The 24436-nt window shown below is 42.0% G+C and overlaps 3 protein-coding genes across 3 annotated transcripts; 1 reads left to right on the plus strand and 2 right to left on the minus strand.

Moving 5' to 3' along the window:
* Positions 1 to 1490: 1490 nt before the first annotated feature.
* On the plus strand, positions 1491 to 3020 carry amigo1 (adhesion molecule with Ig-like domain 1; the record flags this gene model as incomplete). Its single annotated transcript, XM_080831938.1, has 2 exons — positions 1491 to 2760; positions 2869 to 3020. The coding sequence occupies 2 exons, from the start codon at positions 1491 to 1493 to the stop codon at positions 3018 to 3020; spliced, it is 1422 nt and encodes a 473-aa protein (XP_080688064.1).
* Positions 3021 to 8459: 5439 nt separating this feature from the next.
* Positions 8460 to 14804, minus strand: atxn7l2b (ataxin 7-like 2b; the record flags this gene model as incomplete). Its single annotated transcript, XM_080832733.1, has 10 exons — positions 8460 to 8678; positions 8971 to 9883; positions 10380 to 10501; positions 11296 to 11473; positions 11830 to 12038; positions 12193 to 12275; positions 12441 to 12664; positions 12911 to 13220; positions 13472 to 13540; positions 14675 to 14804. The coding sequence occupies 10 exons, from the start codon at positions 14802 to 14804 to the stop codon at positions 8661 to 8663; spliced, it is 2256 nt and encodes a 751-aa protein (XP_080688859.1). The 3' UTR covers positions 8460 to 8660.
* Positions 14805 to 15180: 376 nt separating this feature from the next.
* Positions 15181 to 22990, minus strand: sypl2b (synaptophysin-like 2b). Its single transcript, XM_080860447.1, has 6 exons — positions 22873 to 22990; positions 22573 to 22647; positions 21171 to 21286; positions 20862 to 21060; positions 18297 to 18488; positions 15181 to 16085 (listed from the first exon to the last, which is right to left on the minus strand). The coding sequence occupies exons 1-6, from the start codon at positions 22888 to 22890 to the stop codon at positions 15948 to 15950; spliced, it is 738 nt and encodes a 245-aa protein (XP_080716573.1). The 5' UTR covers positions 22891 to 22990; the 3' UTR covers positions 15181 to 15947.
* Between the last annotated feature and the right edge of the window lie 1446 nt (positions 22991 to 24436).

Raw genomic sequence — 24436 nt, forward strand, 5'->3', positions numbered from 1 at the left:
AGTTACCTGCGTAAAGAAGGGCAACCCTTAACAGTGACCGAATATTGTTTTATAATAGCCATGTAGACATTGAATAGTTTTTAGCTATGGTAGCACGTTGCATGAACTCACGTATTTCTACAGGTGCCTGATCATATTTGTCTCACTAGCCTACATAGTCTTATGTTGACAGTAATGGTTGAAATCCGTGTAACGGTTATTTTTTCCCTTGTAAGACAAACAGGAGGCAACCCTTTAGGCGTGTCCGCTTACATTAACACTGGTGTTTTTTTTTGCTTAGCCACTTGTGCTACCTCCTTCAAGAATTCTCCCCGACAGAGTAGCAGATAATTGTCGTGGCTAGGTTGTGTGCTCTTTAATCTTTATCCCAAGACAGGTTGAAAAAAATATGCCATGTATTGTGAAGGTGAGACACGGCAATCTATTCCAGGGATTGTCAGGCTGTCTTGTCGAGGTCTCACCAAAGCCAAGCGTTCTGGATCTTTGGTCTGAGACCACCGTTTATTGCTCTCTGCAGTACTGCTCATGCGTCCACACGATTCAGTGCGAGGAGATGCTGTTAGGACTTCGGTGATGAGTCTTTGGAAGAGACGGGCTTATACGTAATTACACTGATTTGCGACGAAAAGACCGACGGTTACTTGGAGAATCGCCTCTTGGCTGTTAAATGTTAAATTTCGTTATCGTTGAAGGTCTATAATAATTGTAATGTTACGACATTTGAACTCGTGGTGGTTATCCACTTAAACATGTAATTTTATGTAATCGTATTTGCGTATGACTAGCCTACATCAGTCACACGTTCATAACATCTGGATCTCGGGATAATTGGATCTTCTCTCATGTGCCCCTCCTTCGCTCCTGCATGTGAAGGTGCATGTTTTAGATGGACGACTGGCAGTGATGTGTTGTGGATGAAATAGATTCGCACCCTATGTTTTGAGAGGATTCGTTATTTGCCTTTGGTCTGGAAATGGCGTGATCCGTATCAACGCAACCAGGAGGTAATGTATGCCACTTCAAGTGTAATGATTTTTAAATTGTGGTCTGTTTGATTCGAATTTTCTACCATCATCGGACAACACATCAAGAGAAATGGTGCAATGCAACACTTAATCTCGATTTGTCGTGGCCAGACAAGAATTTTCCAGCTGCTGTAACTTTTGATTGGCTACCCAGCGTGTGAGAATCATCTTGCTTTTGTAACGTTCAGTGTTGGGCACTTACGGTTGCGCGTAAGATCTGTGTTTGTTTACAATTCAATCCTTGAGTCAAAATGTTTGTGTCCTCTCGAGGATGCGTGTGCATGTGAGCGCGCGACATTATCAGCATTTAGGTCTGAAACAGAAATGTCAGTCAACATGCATTCTTATCTTTAATTAAACGTCTTTTGTATTTGCTTTTTCTTGTAGGACAATATAACGCCATGGATCCCCCCAATTGATGGCCCTTGTTGTTTGCAAAAAGAATAAAGTCTGAGCAGAGCGCTAATGATGTCTCTTCCACACACGTTAGGCAAGTGCGTGACAGGCATTTCATTCTCAATGAGTGCCTGTGTTGGCTGGGTTCACTGTATCTCCCTGCTGCTGCTGCAGTTGTTAGGGACCAAGGGCTCGCCTTTGAACTGCCACACCACCTGCATATGTGCCAGTAATGTTGTCAGTTGCTCCAAAATGGACTTGACCACGGTCCCTACTGCTCTGCCTGTATACACAGCAGTGTTGGACTTGAGCTATAATAACATCACCAAGTTGCGTGCAGAGTGGACCCCAGTCAAGCTGCCCAGACTGCGCAACCTTTTGCTAGCTCACAACGGACTTCACTTTCTGTCGTCTGAAGCATTCTCACACATCACTCAGCTCCGCTACTTGGACCTGTCCTCCAATGATCTGGATCAATTAAATGAGTACATCTTTGAGCCTCTGGTACACCTGGAGGTGCTGCTGCTCTACAACAACCGCATTTCGTCGATTGACCGCACTGCCTTCACTGGTCTCAACAACCTGCAGAAACTGTACCTGAGCCAAAACCACATCTCACGCTTTCCTCTGGAGCTGGTCAAAGATAAGACTCGGCTCGAGAAGCTCAGCTTGTTTGACATGTCTTCCAATAAGGTCAAAGTTCTGCTAATCCAGGAGCTTCAGAACCTGCCAGGCTGGATAAAGAACGGTCTTTACTTCCACAAAAACCCACTCGTATGTGATTGCGACCTCTACAGTTTGCTGACTCATTGGTATATTCGAAAGTTTAGTTCAGCCTACGACTTTAGGGATGATTACACTTGTGTGTTACAAGGCCAAGGCCAGGAGAAGAGAACCGTAGCTGCTTTTGAGTTGAATACCCTCATGAACTGCAGCACATTTAAGGAGGAGGATGAGGAGACCTACTTGGACGAGACGGTCCTCCTCAGCTGTGACACACGGCATCGAAACATGACAAAGACCTGGATGATGCCCAGCAATGTGCCAGTGACTCCGAATAGCAACCAGAGCGCAACGGTCCTACCAGATGGCAAGCTCCAGCTTAGTTCCTTGCGACCGGAGGACTCAGGAGTGTACACCTGCTTTGCCGTGAGTGCAGCCCTCAACGAAACCTTGTACGTGGTGGTGAAAGTGCACAACTTCACCCTCGACGGCAACAGTGACACACTCAACACGGCCTACACCACTCTCGTGGGCTGCCTGGCCAGCGTGGTGCTCGTCCTCATCTACCTGTACCTCACCCCCTGCCGTTGCTTCTGCTGCCCCGACCACAACAAAGGTAAGAACCTTGATGAGGATAGCATCCACTCTTCCATGCTCAGTGTCTCTCCTACTCATGGGGACTTGGCGTCCAAAGCAGAGCTTAACAAGCATGTTGCTTTCATAGACCCCAAGGACCTCCAGGGGCAGAATGGCAAGCTCAACCCCAATGGCGAGGAGGACGGGGATGAAGACGGCCTCCAAGGGGAAGCTCACAGGAAGAAATCCGTCGCAGAGTCCATCAGCTCTGTTTTCTCAGACACTCCAATTGTGGTCTGATAAGGAACAATCCACACTGTTGCTGTGCCTATCCCAATTAGATAGCTGTTGGGAAGGGTCAATCCAGTGGTTGCCGAACTCATACTGTGACCTGTAAAATAAGAGGAATTGACATCCACACGGCCACTGTCAGCTTTTGGCTGATAGGGGCTGTGTACCCATACCATTAATCTTGTATCATTGTTGACAGGACAATATAGAAAGCCTTTCCAGCATTGCAATCTGTAGCACTTAAGTATATACTGTGAAAAGGCTGGGCAGCATACATTAATACTATGTGGTTATGTGAGAAAAAAGAAGGTGTCATTAGTAGGAACATTAGGTCCTTGGGAGACTGAGACATGGTCACATAACACTGGAAACGAATAGGGGATATTACTTAGCTGACTGAGAAAAACAGACATGTAATTCTGTCACGAGCATGAGCCTTGTAGAGTCATATTTATATTGAAAAGGAATAGCCTAGAATGAGTTCTCAGTAGATGTTAGTACATATGTATTCCCCCAACCGATTAACTGACCAGCCTCACTACATCTGTAGAGTCCTTGTAAATGAGTCATTTCTAGAGGAGTGGCATGTCATAAACAAACATCACATTAAGTCTTGTGTCTGTCTATGAGCAGAGCAATAGGAAACTGATCTTATGGTATCTTATTAAGTGAGCTGTCCAGAGTTAACTAGTTAGCTATGTTTCTAAGACAAGCAAAAGTGTGTGCTTGTAGAAAGTGCATTGCAGTTTTTTTAAGTACATTCTGTTTGAACTGCTCAACCTGAATCTGACCAATGCAATAGTACAGTTACTTTTAAGTGTTCATGTACGACCTGAAAGAAACAACCATGTCGATCACATTGTCGTAAGTCTATGACATTTTAACGTTGTGGTTACATAATTAGTTCCTAACATGTTTTTCTATCGACATAATAGAATGGTCATGCCAATTTGATGACGTTAGAGCAGAATTATTCTAAGTTCTGCACAGAAAGTAGTATTACATGCTATGGAGAAAATCAATGGCAGTGTTATTGTGCCCAGTATTTCTTGCGTGCTTTGTCTTAAACTGTGAGGACCCTTTTATTGGCCTTCAAAAAATATGTGATTCTAAGGAGGATGTTATTTAATTACAAACAGATTGTTCTGCCCAATATTTTCTGTATTCTAAGCTGTTGCCTGTAAATGATAAGCACCCCCAGCATTTATAAAGCCAGGGGCAAAGCCTTGAAATGTATAAATGCCCTATATTGAATTCAATTTATTGTCAGGAGGAATAATTTCTTAAATATTTGCACACAAAATTCCATGTTGACCCTCAGTACAGCAGTAAGCTTAAGTCCACCTTGAAGTATTTTGTGCCCACATCTGGTCTCTACTGTTAATTTAGAACTCTACATCCACATCTCTATTAGATGTTGAGGTGATTTTACAGCATTAAATGTCTTGTTATTAATTGCATGGCAAACAATAGTACTATCTGCAGTATGATTTAGGCTGTGATTGGACCAAATGTTTGAAACATTTTTGACAATCATCCCTTGGCCAAAAAAAGGAACAGTTTAATTAGCATGAGCATGCTATGAGCATTGTAATAACACAGGAGAGCTGTGAATTAACAAATGCTAATGACATTTTAACCAGCTTGTAGCAATTATCTCCCTCTGAGGCTAGACTGTTTCCATCCTGCTACAGGTGCCACGGCTATAACAGAAGCTGTTCATCATGGCATCACAGTCTCATTAGGTGGTTTTCACATTCAGGTTTTGCCATTTCTGGAGGGAATAGCCAGAGTCTGAGTCAGAACTACAGCCTGCAAGGCCCTTTAAATATGCTTGATAATCTCCAGTGATGTATAATACTCTTGGCACAAGGACGTTTTTGTTTTCAGAAAGGCACTTAATCCTCTGTTAGTACTTAACTTCAAATACGTACCCACAAGAATATTTACCTTTTCCATTCACATCTAAACTGGTTTGAGACATGCAGTCACTTGTCCAGGTGGAGTTGATGTGTGTTGTGATGGCTATTAATTGTCCCTACACTAAACTTTCCCCTAACGAGGCTTATCAAGCAGGATGTGGTGGTAATAACTAGGCCATTAAAGGATTTCACATTATGACTGTTAGATCAGTTTTACTAAAGTTTGAGAGTGTCAAAACTAGTGGCACACACATGTTATAATCTTGTATGGATATGTAAATCTTTGTGTATTTCAATTTTAAGCCATTATTTGACGCAATCAGCTTGGTGAGTTAGAATCATCTTGCTTGACGGAAATCCTATCTGATATCAGGAAGAAGTTTGAGCAGATCTCTAAAAATCTGAGGCAAATCAGAAAGCCAATTGGGTACAGCTGTTACACATGGACATCCGTTCTCTCCTTCAGTCTCGATATCACCGCTAGACGGTGGAACTGCAACTCTCCATTCCCTGCCCACTAGCCTCCTTATTCCTAATAAATATTCTCTGGAACTCACTAGAAAAAAAAACATCTGCTAGAAATTGAATTAGATATTGCTCTTTTTGTCTATTTTGTATGGTTGTAACTGTATTCATGTCTGAAACATTGTTGCTGGTTGTGTGTAACATTTAACAAAAGAAACATAAGTATGTTGTCTTTTATCTCTGACTTGTATAGTGATGCATTTTTTCCCCATAGATTCACAAGCAGGAAGTCAAATCACATCAAAATGAATGTAGTGAAGACACGTTACAGATAGGGCCATCTGAGGATGTACTGTTGCCTCTCACAGTTATAATAATAATTTAGGATAACTCCCAATGCCTGATGTCCTGGTGACCTAAGGTGAGGACCACAGTCATGCATCTGTTAGAGGATTTACTAAGCCATTACAAAGTATAGTAATACTAACAAGGTGTTAGGTAATGCAAGGCATTATGACATGCCGGCACGGTCAGGAAATGAACTGAGAATTGAGGTATAAATGAGATGCACTTCGATATGAGGTCACATTACAGTAGATTTGATTTTCATTCTGTATATTATGTTCTGCCAAAGGATTTTTAGTACGTGTGAATTATCAGTCAGGGAAGTCTAGTTTGACTATTTATTTCAGAAATATGAATTAAATGACTATGGAATTTCAAATAAATGAGACAATACCAATTTCAGTCAGGAGGTATTTGCATTTGCATTGTATGATGACTCAGTTGTACTGAATAAAATGAGATGTTGGAGCATTTGGATCTTCATGACTATTAGCAGAATCCCTCTGCAATCAGCAAGAGCTTCCCAAAGATAATCAGAAGTTGAAAGGTCACTATCAGTATGGTGCTTGCAGCTTGACAGCTAAGCCCATTAGGTGCAAAACCATGTATAAATCTATTGGTCCTGTCTTTGATATCGAATGATCACAACAGTAGGTTTGCAGAATTGCATGCTAAGGAATGCATCAAACATAGGGACTGTGCAGGAAAAGAATATGGTAATGCTTATCCCAGGCCTTTAGGGTGTATAACTGTAGAGAAGTTATTATGAAAAACACTCTGAACAATAAAACCATGACAACCCTTTGGACTGACACTTCTGTTCTTTTGCACTGTTCAGCTCAACAGACAAGAGGCATTTACAAAAGTAATCTTTTAAATGTTACTTGATTGCACCATACGGTGAGAAGAATGGACATGTGAAATCTAGCCTTGCCATTTCCTCAACTTCTTCTTTCAGATTCCCCCCTTTTCTGTCATATCTATTGAAGGCAACAGATGGATATAGCGGAGCAAGGCTTTCCATTTGGTTCACCTGCAGATGGTATTGACACCAGACCTCTCAATAACCCCACGGTATTTAGTAAGCGCATCTCATTATGAGTGGCATCCGTTAACACCCACACGTTTCCCATCGCCTGCATGCTCCAAATAGCCATTACAGTACCACAGATTTAAAACATGTGAGGGGTCAGATTTGTGTTGTTCTTCCATTCCGTTCTCATTTCAATTGGCAGCTGATGAGGAGAGTGAAATCTCAGCCCAATTCAACAACTTAATGCACATGAACAGTTCTACCTGGTTGTAATGTATAACAGTTAGGTACACAGTACTGCCTAGGTAAAACAAAAAGGCACCACGTCTGCACCCAGTACCTCTCACTCAGTTGTGATTTGATTAAGGTAAGGTTACACTGTCCTTTTTTACTAAAAGTTATTACATACAAAGATTTTGTAAATAGTTTCTTCTTTTTTTAGTTATATGTACATTTTCAAATGGTCATGTTTAGACCCCAAGCTGAGTGATGCACTGTAAGTTCATTACACCACTTACTCAGGTCAAGTTGGACACAGAACAGCTTTGTTGCAAACATACGCCGCTCTTATCTTCAATCGTCAAAGTAAAATTAGGCATTGCATAAGGTTGGGAGTCTAGCATGAAATCACTTGTTCAAGGTGGATTACATCATGCTGCTGACTGTATTTTTCCAGTCTTGTTTCTTTAGAATGTAGCTTCTTGGTACTCTGATGACATCTAGTGGTGGTGACAAACAACTACTCCCTCTGCCTCAAGTACTGTAGTGTAGGCATAGCAGTTCTACCAACAAGCAGTTATGATATGCATCAAATTACCTTCAGTTTTAGCTAGCGAGTTACTGAACTCTTATTAAAGAAAAGACAGAATACCATTAACATGACACAGTAGGTAAAATTGATTAAAAAAAGATCTTTCCTGACGAGATGGAAAAATTAACACGTTACTGGTGGTGCAGATGTTCCCTGAGCCTGGACAACTCATACCTGAATAAGGATTTTAAAAGGCTTAGAGAAATCAGGGACTTACATGCACCTATCTAACCATCCAAACATGCTCAGAAATAAAAGCCTAAAAAGGAAAGGAATTTGAGTTCAAACAAAGTGAGATGGAAGATGAGATGGCATTTAACACATTACATGAATGAACATCTCTTCACTCTGTTAAAAACACCCACCTCAAGGCCTATACCTTAACCATAGCAATAAAACAACTAGAACTACGAACTATACAGTTGGGACTGAAATCAATAGTATGCAGCAAGGCATGCTTGAGGTAAACTATATAGTTTAAATAGTTTTGATGGTATATAGTCATGTAAGGGACATGTTTTCTCAACAACTCACAGCCTCTTATCAAGCATAAGACCTCCTTACATCGTCATGTCATGTATGTACTATGACCTACCTATGTCCAAGTTAACAATTGTGATTACCTGTTGATGTGGATGAGACATCTTTATGTTCTGCTAAATAAAAAAGTGTATACAATTAATCTATGATTTTCTTAACATGGGAATGTTGAGCACCTCACCTGTGTGTGCAGGAACGCAATTGAAGAAAAACAAACAAGCCATGCCATTCAAGTGTTAGGGATATTTAATTCATTTTCCATTAATTGACATTTTCTATTTAGCAGCATCTTAGGAAGGTCTTGAGGTATATCTGTACTCATACATGGGGAATCAGCTCTCATTCACATTCACATTTCATAAACACTCACATTTACAAACACTCACACACGCACACACACACACACACACACACACACATACAAAACACTCGACCCAGCTGTGTAACGTACAGCCCATCATGTCCTGTGCATAAATTCTGTGGCAATAGATGGCAGTAGGCTTCTTCTCCTAGTGGTTTTAAGGCAGACTGCCTCAGTGATGAAGCTTTGGCTGTGGAGGCAAGAACAAGTCATTAATTTAACCTCAAAACAAGACCAATCCTTACAAAGTAAAACAAAAAAAACTTCTTTAGAGACATTAAGCGCACACTTATACAACCGTATGTGTGGGTTTTTTTTACTGACTCCTGTTTTGCTAGTGGAAAACCAAATAAAAGCGGTTAATCTAGGGGTTCATTTCCGGGTGGCCTTTTGGCAGGACCTGTCTCCTATGTCGGCCGCACTGTTTTATACATAACTACACAACCTTGCTCTCGACACACGGTCTCTCTCAGCGCTCTCACCTTCTGTGTGTCGAGTTTCTTCTCCAGTCCAAGGGAGGCGGCTGCTCCTTTGCTGTCCTTTTTCCAAGAGAAGAAGCTGGAATGTGAGGGGGATGAGAGGCCCAGAGATTTGGAGGGTTGCGAGGGGGTCACGGGAGGCGAGACACCACTGGCCTTGCGTTTCTTGCCCAAGCCCTTGTGGTCGTATCCATCCGGCCGCCTGTGCGGCCCTGAGCCTCCTCCTCCTCCTGCTGCTCCTGCTCCTCCTCCTCCTCTGCTGCTGCTGAAGTGCTCAGGGGGTGTGGAGGGAGCGTGGCCCGACGAAGGCGCAGTCGGCCGTTTGGCGAGCGAGGGCGAGCGTGCCTGGGCCGTGTGCGCTGTCGGCCGTGGCTTACTCAACAGCGACAGGGCGCCGTTGACCGGCCTGCGAGACGCGGGGCTGGCTGATTTGTCCGGGGAGGGCGCAAAGACGTGTTCCTCCGAGCGCTCGTAGCTCCTGGCGCCACGACCTGATGGCGACGGCGATGGCGAAGGTGATGGCGACTGCTCCGGCGTCCGCTCCTCTCTCCCCGCACTGGGCGAGGCACCTGCCTCGGCCCGCCGACTCCGCTCCAGTTCGAGCTCGCGCTGGCGCAGCTGCTGCTTGCTGGGCCGGCCCACGGGGTTCTTGGGCCGACCAGGCCCCGACGGCGCCAAGGGCGTCGTCCGGCTGCCTTTAGTCTCTGATTGTCCTGAGGAGTTCTCCCTCCCTGTGCGCTGAGGGAGAGAGGAGCTGCTAGTCCTGAGGGAGGAGGAGGACGGGGCGGGCGAGGAGGCGGAGGAGGAGACAGACGCGCGGACCGAAGCGCTGCCTGAGGGGTCCTGAGAGCTGGGGACAGATGCCACCGCCGCGGGAGTCTTGTTGAGCCGCGTGTCTGCCACCTGGGGTATTTTTCTGCAGAGGTTAAAACATGGTTGAATGATCACCACATGATGATAGAGGACTGGCATGCTGACAAAATAACACTTTTTATACGTAACAGTGTACAACCTCTCTGCTCTCATTTGAATTAGCCTCTACTTTAAGCTACACACGTACACAACTGCTGAATGACTGTAGGGTTGACGAAATCTACATTACTTAATGTCCCCCACTCATTTGGACTTTTAGAAAATACGTAGTGAAATAGTGTGAGCAACACAGGCAGATGGTACGGTTCAATATTTTAAGTTGAAAAGGCCTGAAACTCATTTGGACTTTTAGAAAATACATAGTGAAATAGTGTGAGCAACACAGGCAGATGGTACGGTTCAATATTTTAAGTTGAAAAGGCCTGAAATATAGCCTATTTGCCCTTCTTAACCTTTAAATATCAACATTGGGATTGGGCTCCAACAGGTGCATTTGGGTGATTCTTGCAGTAAACACACAGGATCTGCAGCCCACTCACTTCCAGAGATGCGCACTAATGTGCTGCTCGACCATGGCACTCACGGCTGATCGCAAATGATGCAGCCGCCGGTCAAAGGTGAAGACACTGCAGCTCAGTGCCCGACTGCCAAACGTACACAGCTGTGAAGGAGACACAAAATAAACCTGACCTGTTAGGACAGATAATTCGCACAGAGTGAATGAATTCCCAAGCACCAAACAATTCTGGTGAAATGGTGAAGCTTCTGCATGAATAATCTTGAAACCTGACTACCATGTACATAGTACTACTACAAAAACATGAATAACGATTTACTAGAGCAATTTTAGACTGTTTACACAAAACTAAACATTACAAAACCCAGTCTTTCTACATGAATAGTCATTTGCTTTAAAGGTTCAGCAGTTTTTTTTAGTGCAACTCAGACATAATGTCTTATGACTCTCACATTCATAGTCCTTAATCTTCTTTTATTCAAAAATGGGGTTAAGTAGAAAAATCTGTTGTCATGTACAGATATGATATCCGTGTGACTATCTTGTTCCTGTGTTCTTAGAGATAAGAATGTAATACTTCTGGGACTGTGTGTTTGAGGTCAGTGTGTCACTGTTACTCATTGTCTTCTCTGTGTCATTAGACATCTTTCATAAATTGGCAGGATAACAATTGATGATGGTAGCTTGGTGATTCTCCTGCCTCCTATGTCCTGCGAATGGTGGGCCCGTTGCTTAACGCCCTCTCCTGTCGGACCTAGCATACTTAAACGTAGACATTTTCTGTTCTAATCAGAGAAACTAGTGAATCTTTATGTGAAGGCATACACTCTCTCCCTTGATGCGCATCAAATAAAAAAAAAAACGTTTTGCTGGTTTTTCTACCATTGCCTTATTGAGTCTCCATTTATCCTGTGGTAAAAAAAAAACTACGAACATACCCCAAGCGGTTTGGGATGCCATGGACTGAACGGGAGATCTAGGGGCTCCTCCTGGCCCTCCCCTTCGCTCTCGTCACTGGAGAGGCGATTGTGATTGTTGGACAGCGGTATCGGCTCCTCTGCTTCCGTAAGAACCTCCATCTCCTCTTCCACGGCGCCTTCCGAGGGAGTCCTGGGCCTGCCAATCAGTGCACAGAACAGCACTCAAGTCACCTCCAACGTCACTCTCACCGTTTCGCCAGATAGGCCTTTTATTTGTTCATAATATTGACAGTGCCGCTGTTAAGATGTACCGGCACAGAGTTGAAATGATAGTATTGCCCTCTCTACTGAGTCATCATTTATTCTTTACAAGGATAAGAGACAGAGATGTGTTTGTAAGAACATTAGAGACTAACAGCTCGAGGCTAATGTGACCCTTCCACAGGGTGTGGTATGAATGAATGAATCACTTCTTGCTGTTTAAGAAAAGACTGGAAAGGCTCAACGACCTTGTCCTTTCAGACTTATTTGATGCTTCTCATCTCTCCTTACCTGAGATTTACACAATTCAGCTGGCGTTTGCAGTGAGGAGACCCGATTTGGCTCACGGGGGTCTCAGAAGAGGTCGGCTCCGTTTCCGGCGATTCTCTGAGCACAGGTGCCCGCTCTCGAGCCTTCGAGCCACTTTTCAACTCTGTTACCAGCTGGTCAAAATTCTTGCTCCTTCCAACAACCTGCCTTCGCTGGTGAATGGAGTGAATCTGGCACAAAAAATTGCACAACAGATAAAATAAGTAATGAGAATGACAGTGACTCTGAAACTGAACGTTTTTTTTTTACGTTCTCTGAACAATTATGTCATAGTAGACGTGCAGGCAATGAACCTGGGATGCATAAATGGCAATAGATACTTACATTACATGTCAGGAGCCTGGTGCAAACTTTCTTCCTCTCTGGATCAAGAACGCCGCAGTGCTTGTCAAGGTCTAATTCCTTCTCTGCAAGTACGACAACATACACGGTGTCCATAACGAGCAACAAAAAAGCAAATGTAAAACCAAACAAACAGCCTGATGGGGCCCGACAGTGGTGCCATCCACAGAACACTATCATTTAAGGATGTGGACGATTGATTTAAAAAGATAATAATGTGTGTCGCTTACTGTGCACTTTCTTGTAGGTTCTGCTGTAGGTTCTTGGCCCACGCAGGGGGCTAAGAGCATCCGCAGGTGGCCCTTGCATGCCCTTCTGGAGGGGTTTCTCTCCAGGAGAGGTAGCGCTGGGCTGCACCGCCCCGTGGCGCCATGGAGGGTCTCGGGGACTGGGGGCAGAAGAGTGGGGCGGCGACGGTGGGGTTCCCTGGGACAGCTTTTCGCTCGGCAACACGCTGAAGGAGAGAAAAACATCATTAGGAAAACGAAATGCGAAAGGAGTTAGCAGATCATATTTCCAATGATGCATATCAGGAAATCGCCATGGCATGAAAACTCAAGCCCTTACAGTGTGAGAATCCCTGTCTTCTCAAAAATCTAACAACCTTCTTCCCACATGCCAATGAAGCGTTGCCCAAGGATAACAAAGCAAAGCGAGGAGTATGTTAAATGCAGGAGAAAGAAGACAAACAATGCCTAACCTGACACCGTCTTTCTGAGCTTTGGCGGGCCTGTGTGCCGCAGGCGGTGGCGGAGCCCTGGGGGAGCCCGGCTCCTGCCATCGGCTGTCCCGTGCTTCACGTGAGGCACTGTGCTGACCAGGAGGACGCCCAGGCCGAGGTCGCTTCAGAGGGCTAGAGAGAGAATGGTCGCCGTAAAGCTTGCTGAGTGGCCCGTGCCGCCTCTCGCAGTGCTTTTCAAATGCCTGGGGCTTCACCACCTGTCCACAATGACTGCACACCACCAGGAAGAAGTCGTCGTGCGCTGGGCAGTGACCATAAATTGACATGTCTGCATGGAGCAAGAGATGAGTGAAAGGAAGAGAGGAAGTCTTTCATTAATAAAACAATGACATTATGCCAATATAGTCTTTACATTTCACATGTCTATGAGAGCTCCTTATCCACAATAACCTGTATAAACAATTGAGGGGAGGTGTTAAGATTCTAAATCAAGGGGTCAGTTCTCCCTATAGACAACCTCTAATTTAAACTGCTAGCGTTAAACACTTCTGGCGGGCTAAAATCACAAATGTCACAAACCTTCTTTCCTGAGTGTCATGGTTTCCATCCTTTTCTTCACATTTTTGCTGCATTCTTCTGTGTTAGACGCTGTAAAGAAAAGCCCAGGATATCAATACTGTAAACAAATAAAACTGTCAAAGGCAAACAACCAGATGTGTAAATAACAGACCACACGCCAGTTGACGGCTTCATGGACAATGAATGGGTTCAGGTTTAAGATTTCTGTACACACAATGAAGTACAGTGTACTTTTCACTGAAGTTTTTTGGGGGGCATGTTTATGAGTACATGCACTTGCAATCTGCCAATGGCCAGGCTTAGCTACATCAGTCAAACATGTCCATATCAGAGCACATAAATGGAACAGTATCTTTGAATAATGCTTGCTATAGAGAAAATACATGAGGGCGTATACAGAACCTTGGCTAACTGGTTGGACATTTAGCTAGCAGGCTAGCTAGGTGGTAAACGATAGCTAAGCTAACTAACGTTCATTTGAATGGTTTATTCTACGAGGGCTTACGAGGCAGTTTAATGCTAACATAACCTTCCGTCAAACAAGCTGATTAACACCCCAACTTAGAAAGGGGTATTTAGCACGTTATCTTATTCGCCAAGTCAACTTTGCTAATCAAAGAAAGAGCTCCACCTTCACTTCCCGTTGTCTGCAATCCATTTCTCTTAGCTTGCTAGCTACCACCCCCATCCATTCTCCTATGCAGATCCCTAAAAGGACAATAAATGTACGGGGGGAGATATATCGTAAACGCTTAAAATATGATAAATATTGCCGATTAACCTTGTTTAATTAGCCTAAAGGCTAGCAAAGCAAGCGAGACTGACACAAGCCAAGCTCACCTGCTAGCTAACTAGCGCTAGCTAGCCAACTTAATGGCTGTGAAGCAGGAAAACCCTGAGGATGACCATCTGTGATGAGCTCAAACATTTGAATGTGATTCAAACACACATAGACAATGGATTACTTTTATATATCATGATATGCATTGTATATGTGTTAACTGAACAATGATACCCGGGAGATTTTCCAAAGTAACGTTTGTTACCTAAAGTTGACTACAAATCTATGCCGCGCTAGGACCCAGTGGGTCTTTTGTTTGGGTTACGGTGAGCGGTACCGTGTATTTTTTAAGAATATAAGTCTCACTGCACTGTCAGCACGATCTCTGGTATTTCAGTTCGGAGGATAATCGTATTACCCACCTTCCGATGCGGAAACGTTATTCTTATCTATCCAAGAGCTCCAACTTTGTCCTACGAACTCAACTGGGATAGAACTCCGCCGATCTGAAGCAGCCATTACTGCTGCCGCGCGTGCACGTACCGCCATCATCACAGCGCGCTCTCTCTCTCTCAAGACGTCATAGCACGCCTTAGTACGTGAACGTGCACTTTGGGCCTGAAAGATCTGCAGGTGCAAATCTGATACTAACAGTGCTGACATGTTACTGTAGTTTTCTCATTCATATATTTCCCAACTGCATCTTTTTATTCTTTAGAAGAAAAACGAAAGCACTGCCAAACATCCTAAAAGGCATCATGTATAGTTTATGCTCTAGCCTGCATCCTAGTGTCTTAGTATGGGTCTGTCTGGTCATGCATATTTAGGACCTCAGCAGACCTGCTATTATCATATCTTTTTGGTTAGACAATAAACACAAATGACTTTAAAAAAATAAATAAAAACACATCATTATGGTAGAACTGTACTGTGTACACAAACAATGTTAACATTGTTTATTACGTAACAACAATCATGTCAACCATGCACATTGTACAATGCAATTTGAAAACAATACAGACATTGCAATATTGCAGTTCTGTAAAGTGCTGACAAGCAGAAAAGCAAAGGTTTCATTTTACGCTTTTATTAGAAATGTTTGTTAATTTATGGCAAAATATTAATAACAAATACCAAAACAGATAAAAAAAACTGCTAACTAAACACCCCACCACCAGTCTTCATGAATGAGTGCCGATAGCATAAACAGTACAAAAAAAAACAAGGCCATCGCTAGTTAAGTGTTAGGGTAACATAACCCACGATCAAATTTGTTGCTAGTCTACAAACACAGTATACAATGTAGTGTGTTGACAAACTGAGATAATAACGGAGTTCCCATTTAAAATAAAAACCCTTTTATCAGACTGAGAGATGACCATTATTGACATCCAAGACAATTCAGCATTTTAATATACCAATTCACAAGTGACACACAACATAGCATGTGGAGAAAAAAAACAAGGTGTTTGGAGTGACTTGTTCTCAAGTACTCACATCAAAACAACAACTATGCTTGCATCTGCCATTCAATTTAACTTTAAAGTACTTTCATGAAACCCGTCTCAAAACAAGAACAGAATCTTCTCAAATCGAACATTCATTCATAAAATAGAGGTTTCGCCAATATATGCTATTTCAATTCACCTGATCTCCATAGTGTGACATGAAAATCTGGAGCGACCACACATACTTCTACTGTCCAGGGAAAGGTTGCTCTCCTTCCTCAGGATTAGCAGCAGGGGGAGCTTGTGGAGGCTTGTGGAAGGGTGTTTCTTTGTAGATGAACCAACAGTTTCCAGCCCACAAGATGAGGTTAAGAAATCCAAAGGTCTGAAATGGACAGTTGGAAAAGCTCAGTCACCTAGAGAAACATGACTTCATAGTAGCATTTTCCTAGTCATTAACACAATTGCAGGAAGTTCTGGCATTGCATAAAGGCCTTCTAACCCAAGAAAGGAAGTAGATTTCCCGACTATCAACTGTGGTTCATACATTGATTTTTCAACATTTCTGCAGCCCTGTGGTTAATACTTGGGTGCGGCTTATATTGTATTTGCTGACAAGGATATGGAACCGGCAAAGATAACGGCAGAAGCTAAAGAAGCATATAGACTAACAAGGTAAAGTAATAAGATATTACACAAATATGACTCTTAATAGTTATATTTACTGTGATATTGGAGATAAACGTTAACATAACCAAAGGGGACATTTTAAATTTAGCTGAAATGCTGCATGCATTTTCGGCCCCTGTACATTGTTTTCTCACTGTTTGAATGTGGAGGATGTGTAATCTAATCAAATGTTGCTGGCGACATGCTTAGTAAACGTTGGACAACTACATTTATTACAAGCTAGCGGAGTTAGGTTTTCAAGGTTGCAAACTTCCAAGGTTTATTGGCGTGAGGTTGATGAAGACTGATACAACTTTTTGACGTGAGATACATTTATTTGGACGTTAGCCTGAAACAGGACAAGTTGATGACTTTGGGCATCTGGAAAAAACTATGAATCCCTGTGAGACATGGATGAGACACCAAAAAGGTTACAGCCTACATCACTCTTTCATAAATGTCATTGGCAGGGATGTTTACGATGAAAAACTAGCGAGTTGACAACTTTCCTAACACAACCAAACATCAAGCAAGCGCACAACAAGACAGCAAGTAAGTTGTTGCTGCCTAGTCCAACAGAAAGAAGGCCAACTCAGCATCTAACTTGCATCCTAACTTTTAGCTTTCGCCAACGAGTAAAAGCCAGTCTTTTTTTTTTTTACTCTCTTTTTTCTCTTTCTTCATCACCTCTGCCATGACGTCTATACAGAGAATAGTGCACTAGCTTCCTCTTATAGTTAGCGGATGGGTCTAGTTGTTGTTGTGTGAGGTGATGCCATAAAGCATTACGCAGTTCTCGCGAATGGTCTCGCGGCCTGTTCCTCAAAGTTACATAGTGCAATACCAGGCGCACCAGGTGTGCTCTGGCAGTGGCACCTACCTAATTTTACCAGCTTAACAGTTGTAGCTGCTAACGTGTGTAATATAAACGTATGTTAATATGAAGTGAATATGAACTCTTGTTAATATGTTGCCGCACAACAAAAGTGGGTTTCTATGTATTGCAGCTTTTAAATTAACCTTTGATATCTTTCTCTAGCTTAAGGAACCATCTTAACAGTTGGCAGATGTAAGTACGTGTTAGAAAATGTGTGAATATGAACTTGTGTTAATATGAAGCTGCACAAACACCCTGAGGGATTCTACCTTTTCCTGTAATAATTTCATGAGTTAAATTGAAGGGACTGTAACATTGTAACTAACTGTCATTTCAACGGTCATGGAATTTTAAAGGTTATTTAAAGGTCATTTTAAAGTTTTTAGTTAACTAGCTACCTAGTTCGCTATCTTGCATAGCAACTAGACAACCATAGCACCCAATAACCTGTTTGCTGTACAGCCACAAGCAAGATTTCATTTCTCAAAATGAGCTCACCGATAAAAGTCAGTATTGGGTCTAAAGTGGGTTCACAGGCTACTTCATACAACCATTTAAATGGCAAGTTCGCACCACAACTAAATGGCATTTAGTTTCACGCGTGAAACATTGAATAAGCTATGGTTAATATACGGGCGTGGTCAACAACAGGTTTATTTTGTAAAATCACATAAAATACTATAATGAGGTTTATGGTGCGGTAATAAAATAAATACAGTAATAAACTCTCTACTCCACTAGGGACCTTAGATTTCAATAAGCTCATGAACAAATCTTATTATTTATTTTATGGTTATAAAACGATCAATATCTATCAGTACACATCATCTGTGTCCCCATGTTCAATTAATACCTAATACCTGGAATGTACATAAACAATGTACAGGAATGTCCATTATAAATATCTTTGATGATCTCGAATAAAGGTGTACAGTGCTTTCATATCAAAATGATCCATTTGGTTAACAGGGAAACACAAACATATTATGAAACATTACTATAAATCTTCAATTGGTGATGGCTGAGAATTGTGACGGTGTGTGCACCTACCACTGAGGCATTGAGGCGACCCATATGGGGGACGGCACCTGGCGTACACTTTGTTACCCCGTTTTTGCATTGTCCGATGATGCTAACAAGAGTAGCGGGACTGGTGGCTGTCTTGACGTCAGTGAGGCCCTTACCCCAAGCAGAAGAGGAAACCAACCACATGAAGGCAAATGCACCAGTCACCAGCAGGTCCTATCGACAAAAACAGGAAGGATTGACAATTTTGATACACATGAACACAACATTGATAACAAACCACCTGGAGTTTCACAAACATCATCTGAGGCAGGATGTGGCGAAGGCTGTGGCGTAATAATGTTCTCAGTAACTGAGTCTCAGTTGACTAATCAGCTATGAGGTCTTTTGCTAGCGTCTGTGCCATATTTCAAAATGCTACCATGGATATCTTGGCTTATACATATTTCTGGAAGATCTATGTCTTTGTTTGGGGAGCATCATGTGTAAGGATGTGTAATCCTATGATGACATTCTTATGAAAAAGGGGAAATGTTTGATGAATTTCACTGTCCGACTTTAGAGAGACTGCAGTACACTGGAACTGGCAGGTTCTTTGTTCAGGGAGGCGTTACATTAGACAAGTCTGTGTACATTATGGCATAGGTGTGACTAACTTCTCCTCATGACTGTTATCATGTCACTTTAACTAGTAGGCAAAGCAACGAAATGCTATACCAATAATAAAATGTATACAAAATTATAAATATTACTAATCAGTGAGATATATGGGGGGATATGGGGAGATTTGGGTAATGTTAAACAAAAAGCACAATTATTTGAGATCTAACCAGGACAATATGACTGCTGTCAAGGAAGCTGTAAATAACATTGCATTCAGATCCATTGTATGAACAGTTTAACTGAGCAGAAATTCAAATAGGCCTCTCTTAAGTGAGACCAATGGCTAATTTTGTCACTGAGTTCTGCCAGTTTCATTTCATTTCTCTGTAAGTGTTTTCAGTATTTGTGATATGAGCTACAAGCTGATCCAATCGCATTCAATATAATTATGATGAACACCTAGTAGAGTGACCACAGGCCCAGCAGAGACATAAAAAGGAATGTCTCCAGCCTGAAATGAACAGAGTGAATAAGGGCTTGCACCTTCAAGCTTGGAAAACTTCATAAGATGCAATGTATCCTTATTTTTATTTGCAGCCAAATAAATATAAATAAAAATGAACCAATGAAAACCATGGCGAGGTTCGACATATTCTTTAAAAAAATCCAGGAAGAGTCTGTAGGTGATGTTCAAATATTTGGTGAGAGTTTTGATCCATGATGGTGCCAGGAAATAGGATACAAGTAGCATGTGAGTGGTGGATTAATTACACTCTCAGAGTTTACGCAATGTAGTCATAAATCAAATTTGTTTTATTTTCTCATAGCATGATTAGTTGCAACCCATCCTAAATGGCACAATGATTTTGGTTAAACAATTAGACCTAAACCTGACCCACCATCATGGCTTATATTGCCCATCACCAACCATATTACAAAAGCTCGCCTGTGAAACTAGCGGGGGAAAAAATTTTTTTGACAGCTGCTTACACTATAGACTTCACTGAAGATGACACTGTAATGTCACAACTGACAACTGTTGGTCACATGTGCATGCGACAACATAGAGACTCACGTGATTTTTTTATCGTGAAGCTAACCTAACACCTATATTGCAGGTTATATAGTTGTAACAACCATTACATGCGTGCCCTTCCACAGGGCCGTGTTTATGGTCCAACGGTCCTCCAAGGCTCTGCCCCTGACATCATACGCAAACATTCTAATCAACTACACCTACGTGTGTAAGATTATCTGGTGAAATCTGTCACTCCTTCAAGCACACTTGCATGTCTGTTGGCAGTGGTACATTAGTTAGTGGTGGTGATCAAGTGGCTGGTCATCTGGGAAAGGCCCAATACCCCTTGATGCTGGCCTTCAGCCCAAAGGGCCACAGCCTGCAGCTGTTGTAGGCAGCACACACCCTTCAAAAGCTTCATTTACACAGTGCTGTGAGGTGACCTTAGACCCACCTTTGCCTCTGCGTGGGACAGCAGCTGCTGTAAACTAACATGGTTTGTCCAAAAACATTCCTTACATTTTCATCACGGCACACAAATTAAATGCTTAATGTCAACAACAGGAAAGCGACTTCAGTGGAACTTTTTTTCTGAATTAGGTTGAGCCTGAGCTATGCCCTCACTACCATACAGAAATATTTTGCACAGAAGCTGTCCGGTTAATCAGATTTCATAGACATGTTAAACTAAGAGGGTAACGAACGATGACTACTGTAGAAACTATGCAAAGTATTTGTTGATGTCCGACCCGTGTGCTGGTGCTGCTGCACAATATCTTCGGAGACATCAGATCACCCACTGGAAGGCCAACTCCTACACCGTCTATGCAATCCCCCAAAAAGTCTCCATAAAGCTTTCAAAACGAAAAAACTGTCAATCTGTGGTGAATAAACAGAAATACCTGTGTTTGCTTACTACGGGCTTCCTTACTCAATGGGCTGACCAACATGTGTTTTAACATACTAACCACAATTGGGCCCCGGCTTGTCTCTCTGTACAGCGGCTGATAGCCGAGGTAGATGACCAGGGAGGCCACGCTGTAGAGGAAGGCAAACACTCCGATGCAGACGTAGAACTCAGCAGAGGAAGAGTAGTTTCCTGTCAGGTAATGATCAACGGTGGTGGTGCCATTGCATGTTGGGACTTGGTATGCTCGGCTCATCAGCCTGGGAGAATAAAAAGGGTTGGATGAATATCAGTCACATGACCCTCTGATGAGATGGTTTCAAATGAATAGCGTATGAAAACACATTAACACAGTTAAACTTTAATTCACCTGAAGGGGTAGGTAAATGTAGCGGTAACATCTTTGGTATCAGCACCGCACAGCACATTAAAGCTGGTGGATCCAGAGTAGCCGCCAGTCGTTGCAAAGGCAAATATGGAAAAAATCTGCAGGCACACCCCAGAAAGTAAATATTAAACTAAAGAAAAGATACCCATTGGCAAACAAAGCTATTACACAGAGTATTAAAATTATCAGTGAAACACTATTTAGTGTGAAGGCAAAAGGAGAGAGGCGTTCCTTACTGACGTGTGCATACATATGTCTGAGTTTAGAAGAAATTAAAGCCATTTGACATTATTTGAATTTATGACAGTTTATGAGTGTCAGCAGTGTGTCTGTGGAGACCTGTATGAAGGCCTTTGTGCAACGACCTCTTCACATTTTCAAAAGCAACAGAAGCTATGTTCATTTCAGAGTTATTTTTCTCACTTTAACAGTGTTCTTCCTGACAGGAAGTGGTAATTTGAGTTTTTTTTGCTGATGCAGGACAACTGCGATCAACCTGAAATATAGGGTCACTATTTTTCAGACAAGTAAACATTTAAAAAACTTGATGCAGCAGCACTGATAATGATCTAGAGAAAAGTCATGGGACAATTAATTTCCCCCTGGCTTACAACAGAGAGCGTACTTCTGTCAAGCATTTCACCCCTTCCAAGAAGTTAACTGCGTTCACGGTTTTCCACAAGAATGTTAGGTGAAAGTCTGAGCAAATACCTATTTGTTGCAGTTCATGCCCATTTGTGAAGGACATCTTCTGGCAAGATACTCAGATACATTTTTGAACTCATATAGGCCTACTATAAACATAACTAAATATGAAACTAAAAGGGCAGCATGCCCCTTACACTCAGTTCGCTTCAACTCCAGAAATCTCCATGTTTCTTGAAAAATATTGTTTGCAAAAAGGTAATAGGTAAAAGATACAGTACAGATTAAGAAGAATTCAGAGTGTCCAAAGAGTACAAGACTGTTTACATTGACAACATTAAGTAAGTTAGGCCTAAGCAACAGCGATGGCCTAAACAAGGCACACATACATAGTCCATGTACAAAGTACCAACCAAGAAAAGAGGAAAAGTACAACTTTAAGGGCACTATCTTACAGTTCGAGCAAAACAGTCCATTCTTTAAGGAAGTTTCTCTAGGTAGGATAGCTAACATAATTAAAGTGGGTAGCTTGCTAACTCACACCACTACTACAGACGTCAAGTGAATAACATGCGGAAATTTGACCGAAGTCGATGCAAAAGCGACCTGCTTTGGGATATAACTATTCTATGAACTTAAGCAAAGTAAAGATGTCATTTCAAGGTTGTGGCCGGTTTAAACGCAATGTACTTAATATAACGTATGTTGGTTAAACAACAAATTCATAACTCAAACTCACCGTCTCAAGAACTCGAATAAACCCCAAGGGTTCCTTCAAAGGACCAAGATCAAGACTGAAGGCTGTCATGATCTTCTGCGGATAGTCACATCAACGGAGACGAAAAGTTAGTTATTTCAACAGCAATACAAGTTGTGACAGTCCTGGCCCGAGTGAACGACTGCAATCTTTTTACTAGCTGTGAGAATGTCACGCTAGCTCCGAGTAGCTTACACATCAGCAATAATCTACGGCCAGCGTTTAACCATAGAGGCTCACTCTGAACATATCGCTTATTTCTTAAAGTTATTTCCCCCTTACCTGTGTAATTCCCTCCATTTTACTGTTGCAGTTGTAGTTCAACAACGGTAGTAAACCGACTTCTGGTTTTACTACACTTATTTTTGGGGGTGGTGGTGGTCCTCAACTGTCCACAGACTTGTCAAACTTTTTTCTTAGAAACTTGTCTCACACGTGATTCTTTAGGCCGAACCTTAAAGCAACAGTTCGTTATTTCACTTTAAATAATCATTCCATTTAATTAAAACGGCTCTCATTGAATAATACAATTTGCAGTAGAGTTTTTTGCTCAGAAAGTTTTTTTGCTGGGTTTTTATTAGTTTTCATTCTAGCATAGTAAGAGGGTCCCAAAGAATCCTTCGAAGTAAATCATTCTTTGAACATTACTGATAGTCCCATGTTCATGTCCATGTACTGAGTTTCTTCAGGTACTGTAGTTTAGACAAGAGTTAACAGACCCGAATAGTCTATAAAGCATGGTGACTGAATTCTTTAATGCATCATTGAAAAAATACAAATAGGGCTACTTATTTCAACCAACGTGTTGTTTTCTTTATGTTATTGCTGGTCCTAAACGTCCCAGACAGGCAGAGGTCATCCGAATGAAAGACAGTTGATTCATTAAGATTATAGTTTTTATCGATGTCGTTTGTTCCCGTTCGTGTTTGCTTTTCGTATTTCTTATAAAACTTTGAGTTGTTAATAAACTTTCGCATTTAATGAGTACCACCCAATAATGACCACAAGATGTCCCTATTTACTCTTTTTGACAATGAAATCGTGTAAAACCAACCGAAATGTTCTCCATTTGCACTATAACTGCGTGCAAGCCATTGTTTTACATGTCATGGAATTACAATAATCAGCATGGCATCTTACTGTGGAGGAAGAAACATATTTGTTCTCTTGTGGTATACAGTCATAAGATAATGTCATTTTTTTCCCAAATCATAATTTCTGATTTATTTAATTCACTCTTTATGTCACTTATTAACATTTCATCTTCCTTTTAAAAAAAAATATAGGCCTATAACACAACAAATGCAATAAATTGGTCTTAAATACACAGCCAGTATGTTCTGATAGCTTTAGATGTAAAATCAGTGTCGTGAAAATTCTAGGCCTCGATTCCACATCCACACAAAGAGTGCATCCATGAAGCAGGGCTTTTCAGTGGTCAGTGTGAGCAAGGGAGAATATTAGCATACCACCCAGTGGACAGCCTAAGAACAGTAAGGTGTTTGGAGAGAGGCCTCCTCTTATCGCTGGTTCATTTCTAAGGAATAAGAGTGCCTTTGTTTTTCTCCTTTTGCAAGTCGACTGGGCTGCCGTGGGGGAGGGGTTCCTCTGCATTGTACTGTATTTGCAGTGGAATGCTGCCTGACAGATCACAGCCAGTGTGACCAGTTCTTCTCCAAACAGAAAACAAACTATTACGGGGATGCTATTTATACGTAACCACAGAGTAACCAGTTCAGTGAGCCATGTCACAGCGTATCATAATTCACTGTCTATTCACTTTCTCTTTTAAAAATAATCTCATTTTAAACTGTCATTGTCCAAGATGAATGTGCCAGTGAGAGGC

Source organism: Sprattus sprattus (assembly GCF_963457725.1).
Source record: "Sprattus sprattus genome assembly, chromosome: 2".
In the NCBI taxonomy this organism is placed as follows: domain Eukaryota; kingdom Metazoa; phylum Chordata; class Actinopteri; order Clupeiformes; family Clupeidae; genus Sprattus; species Sprattus sprattus.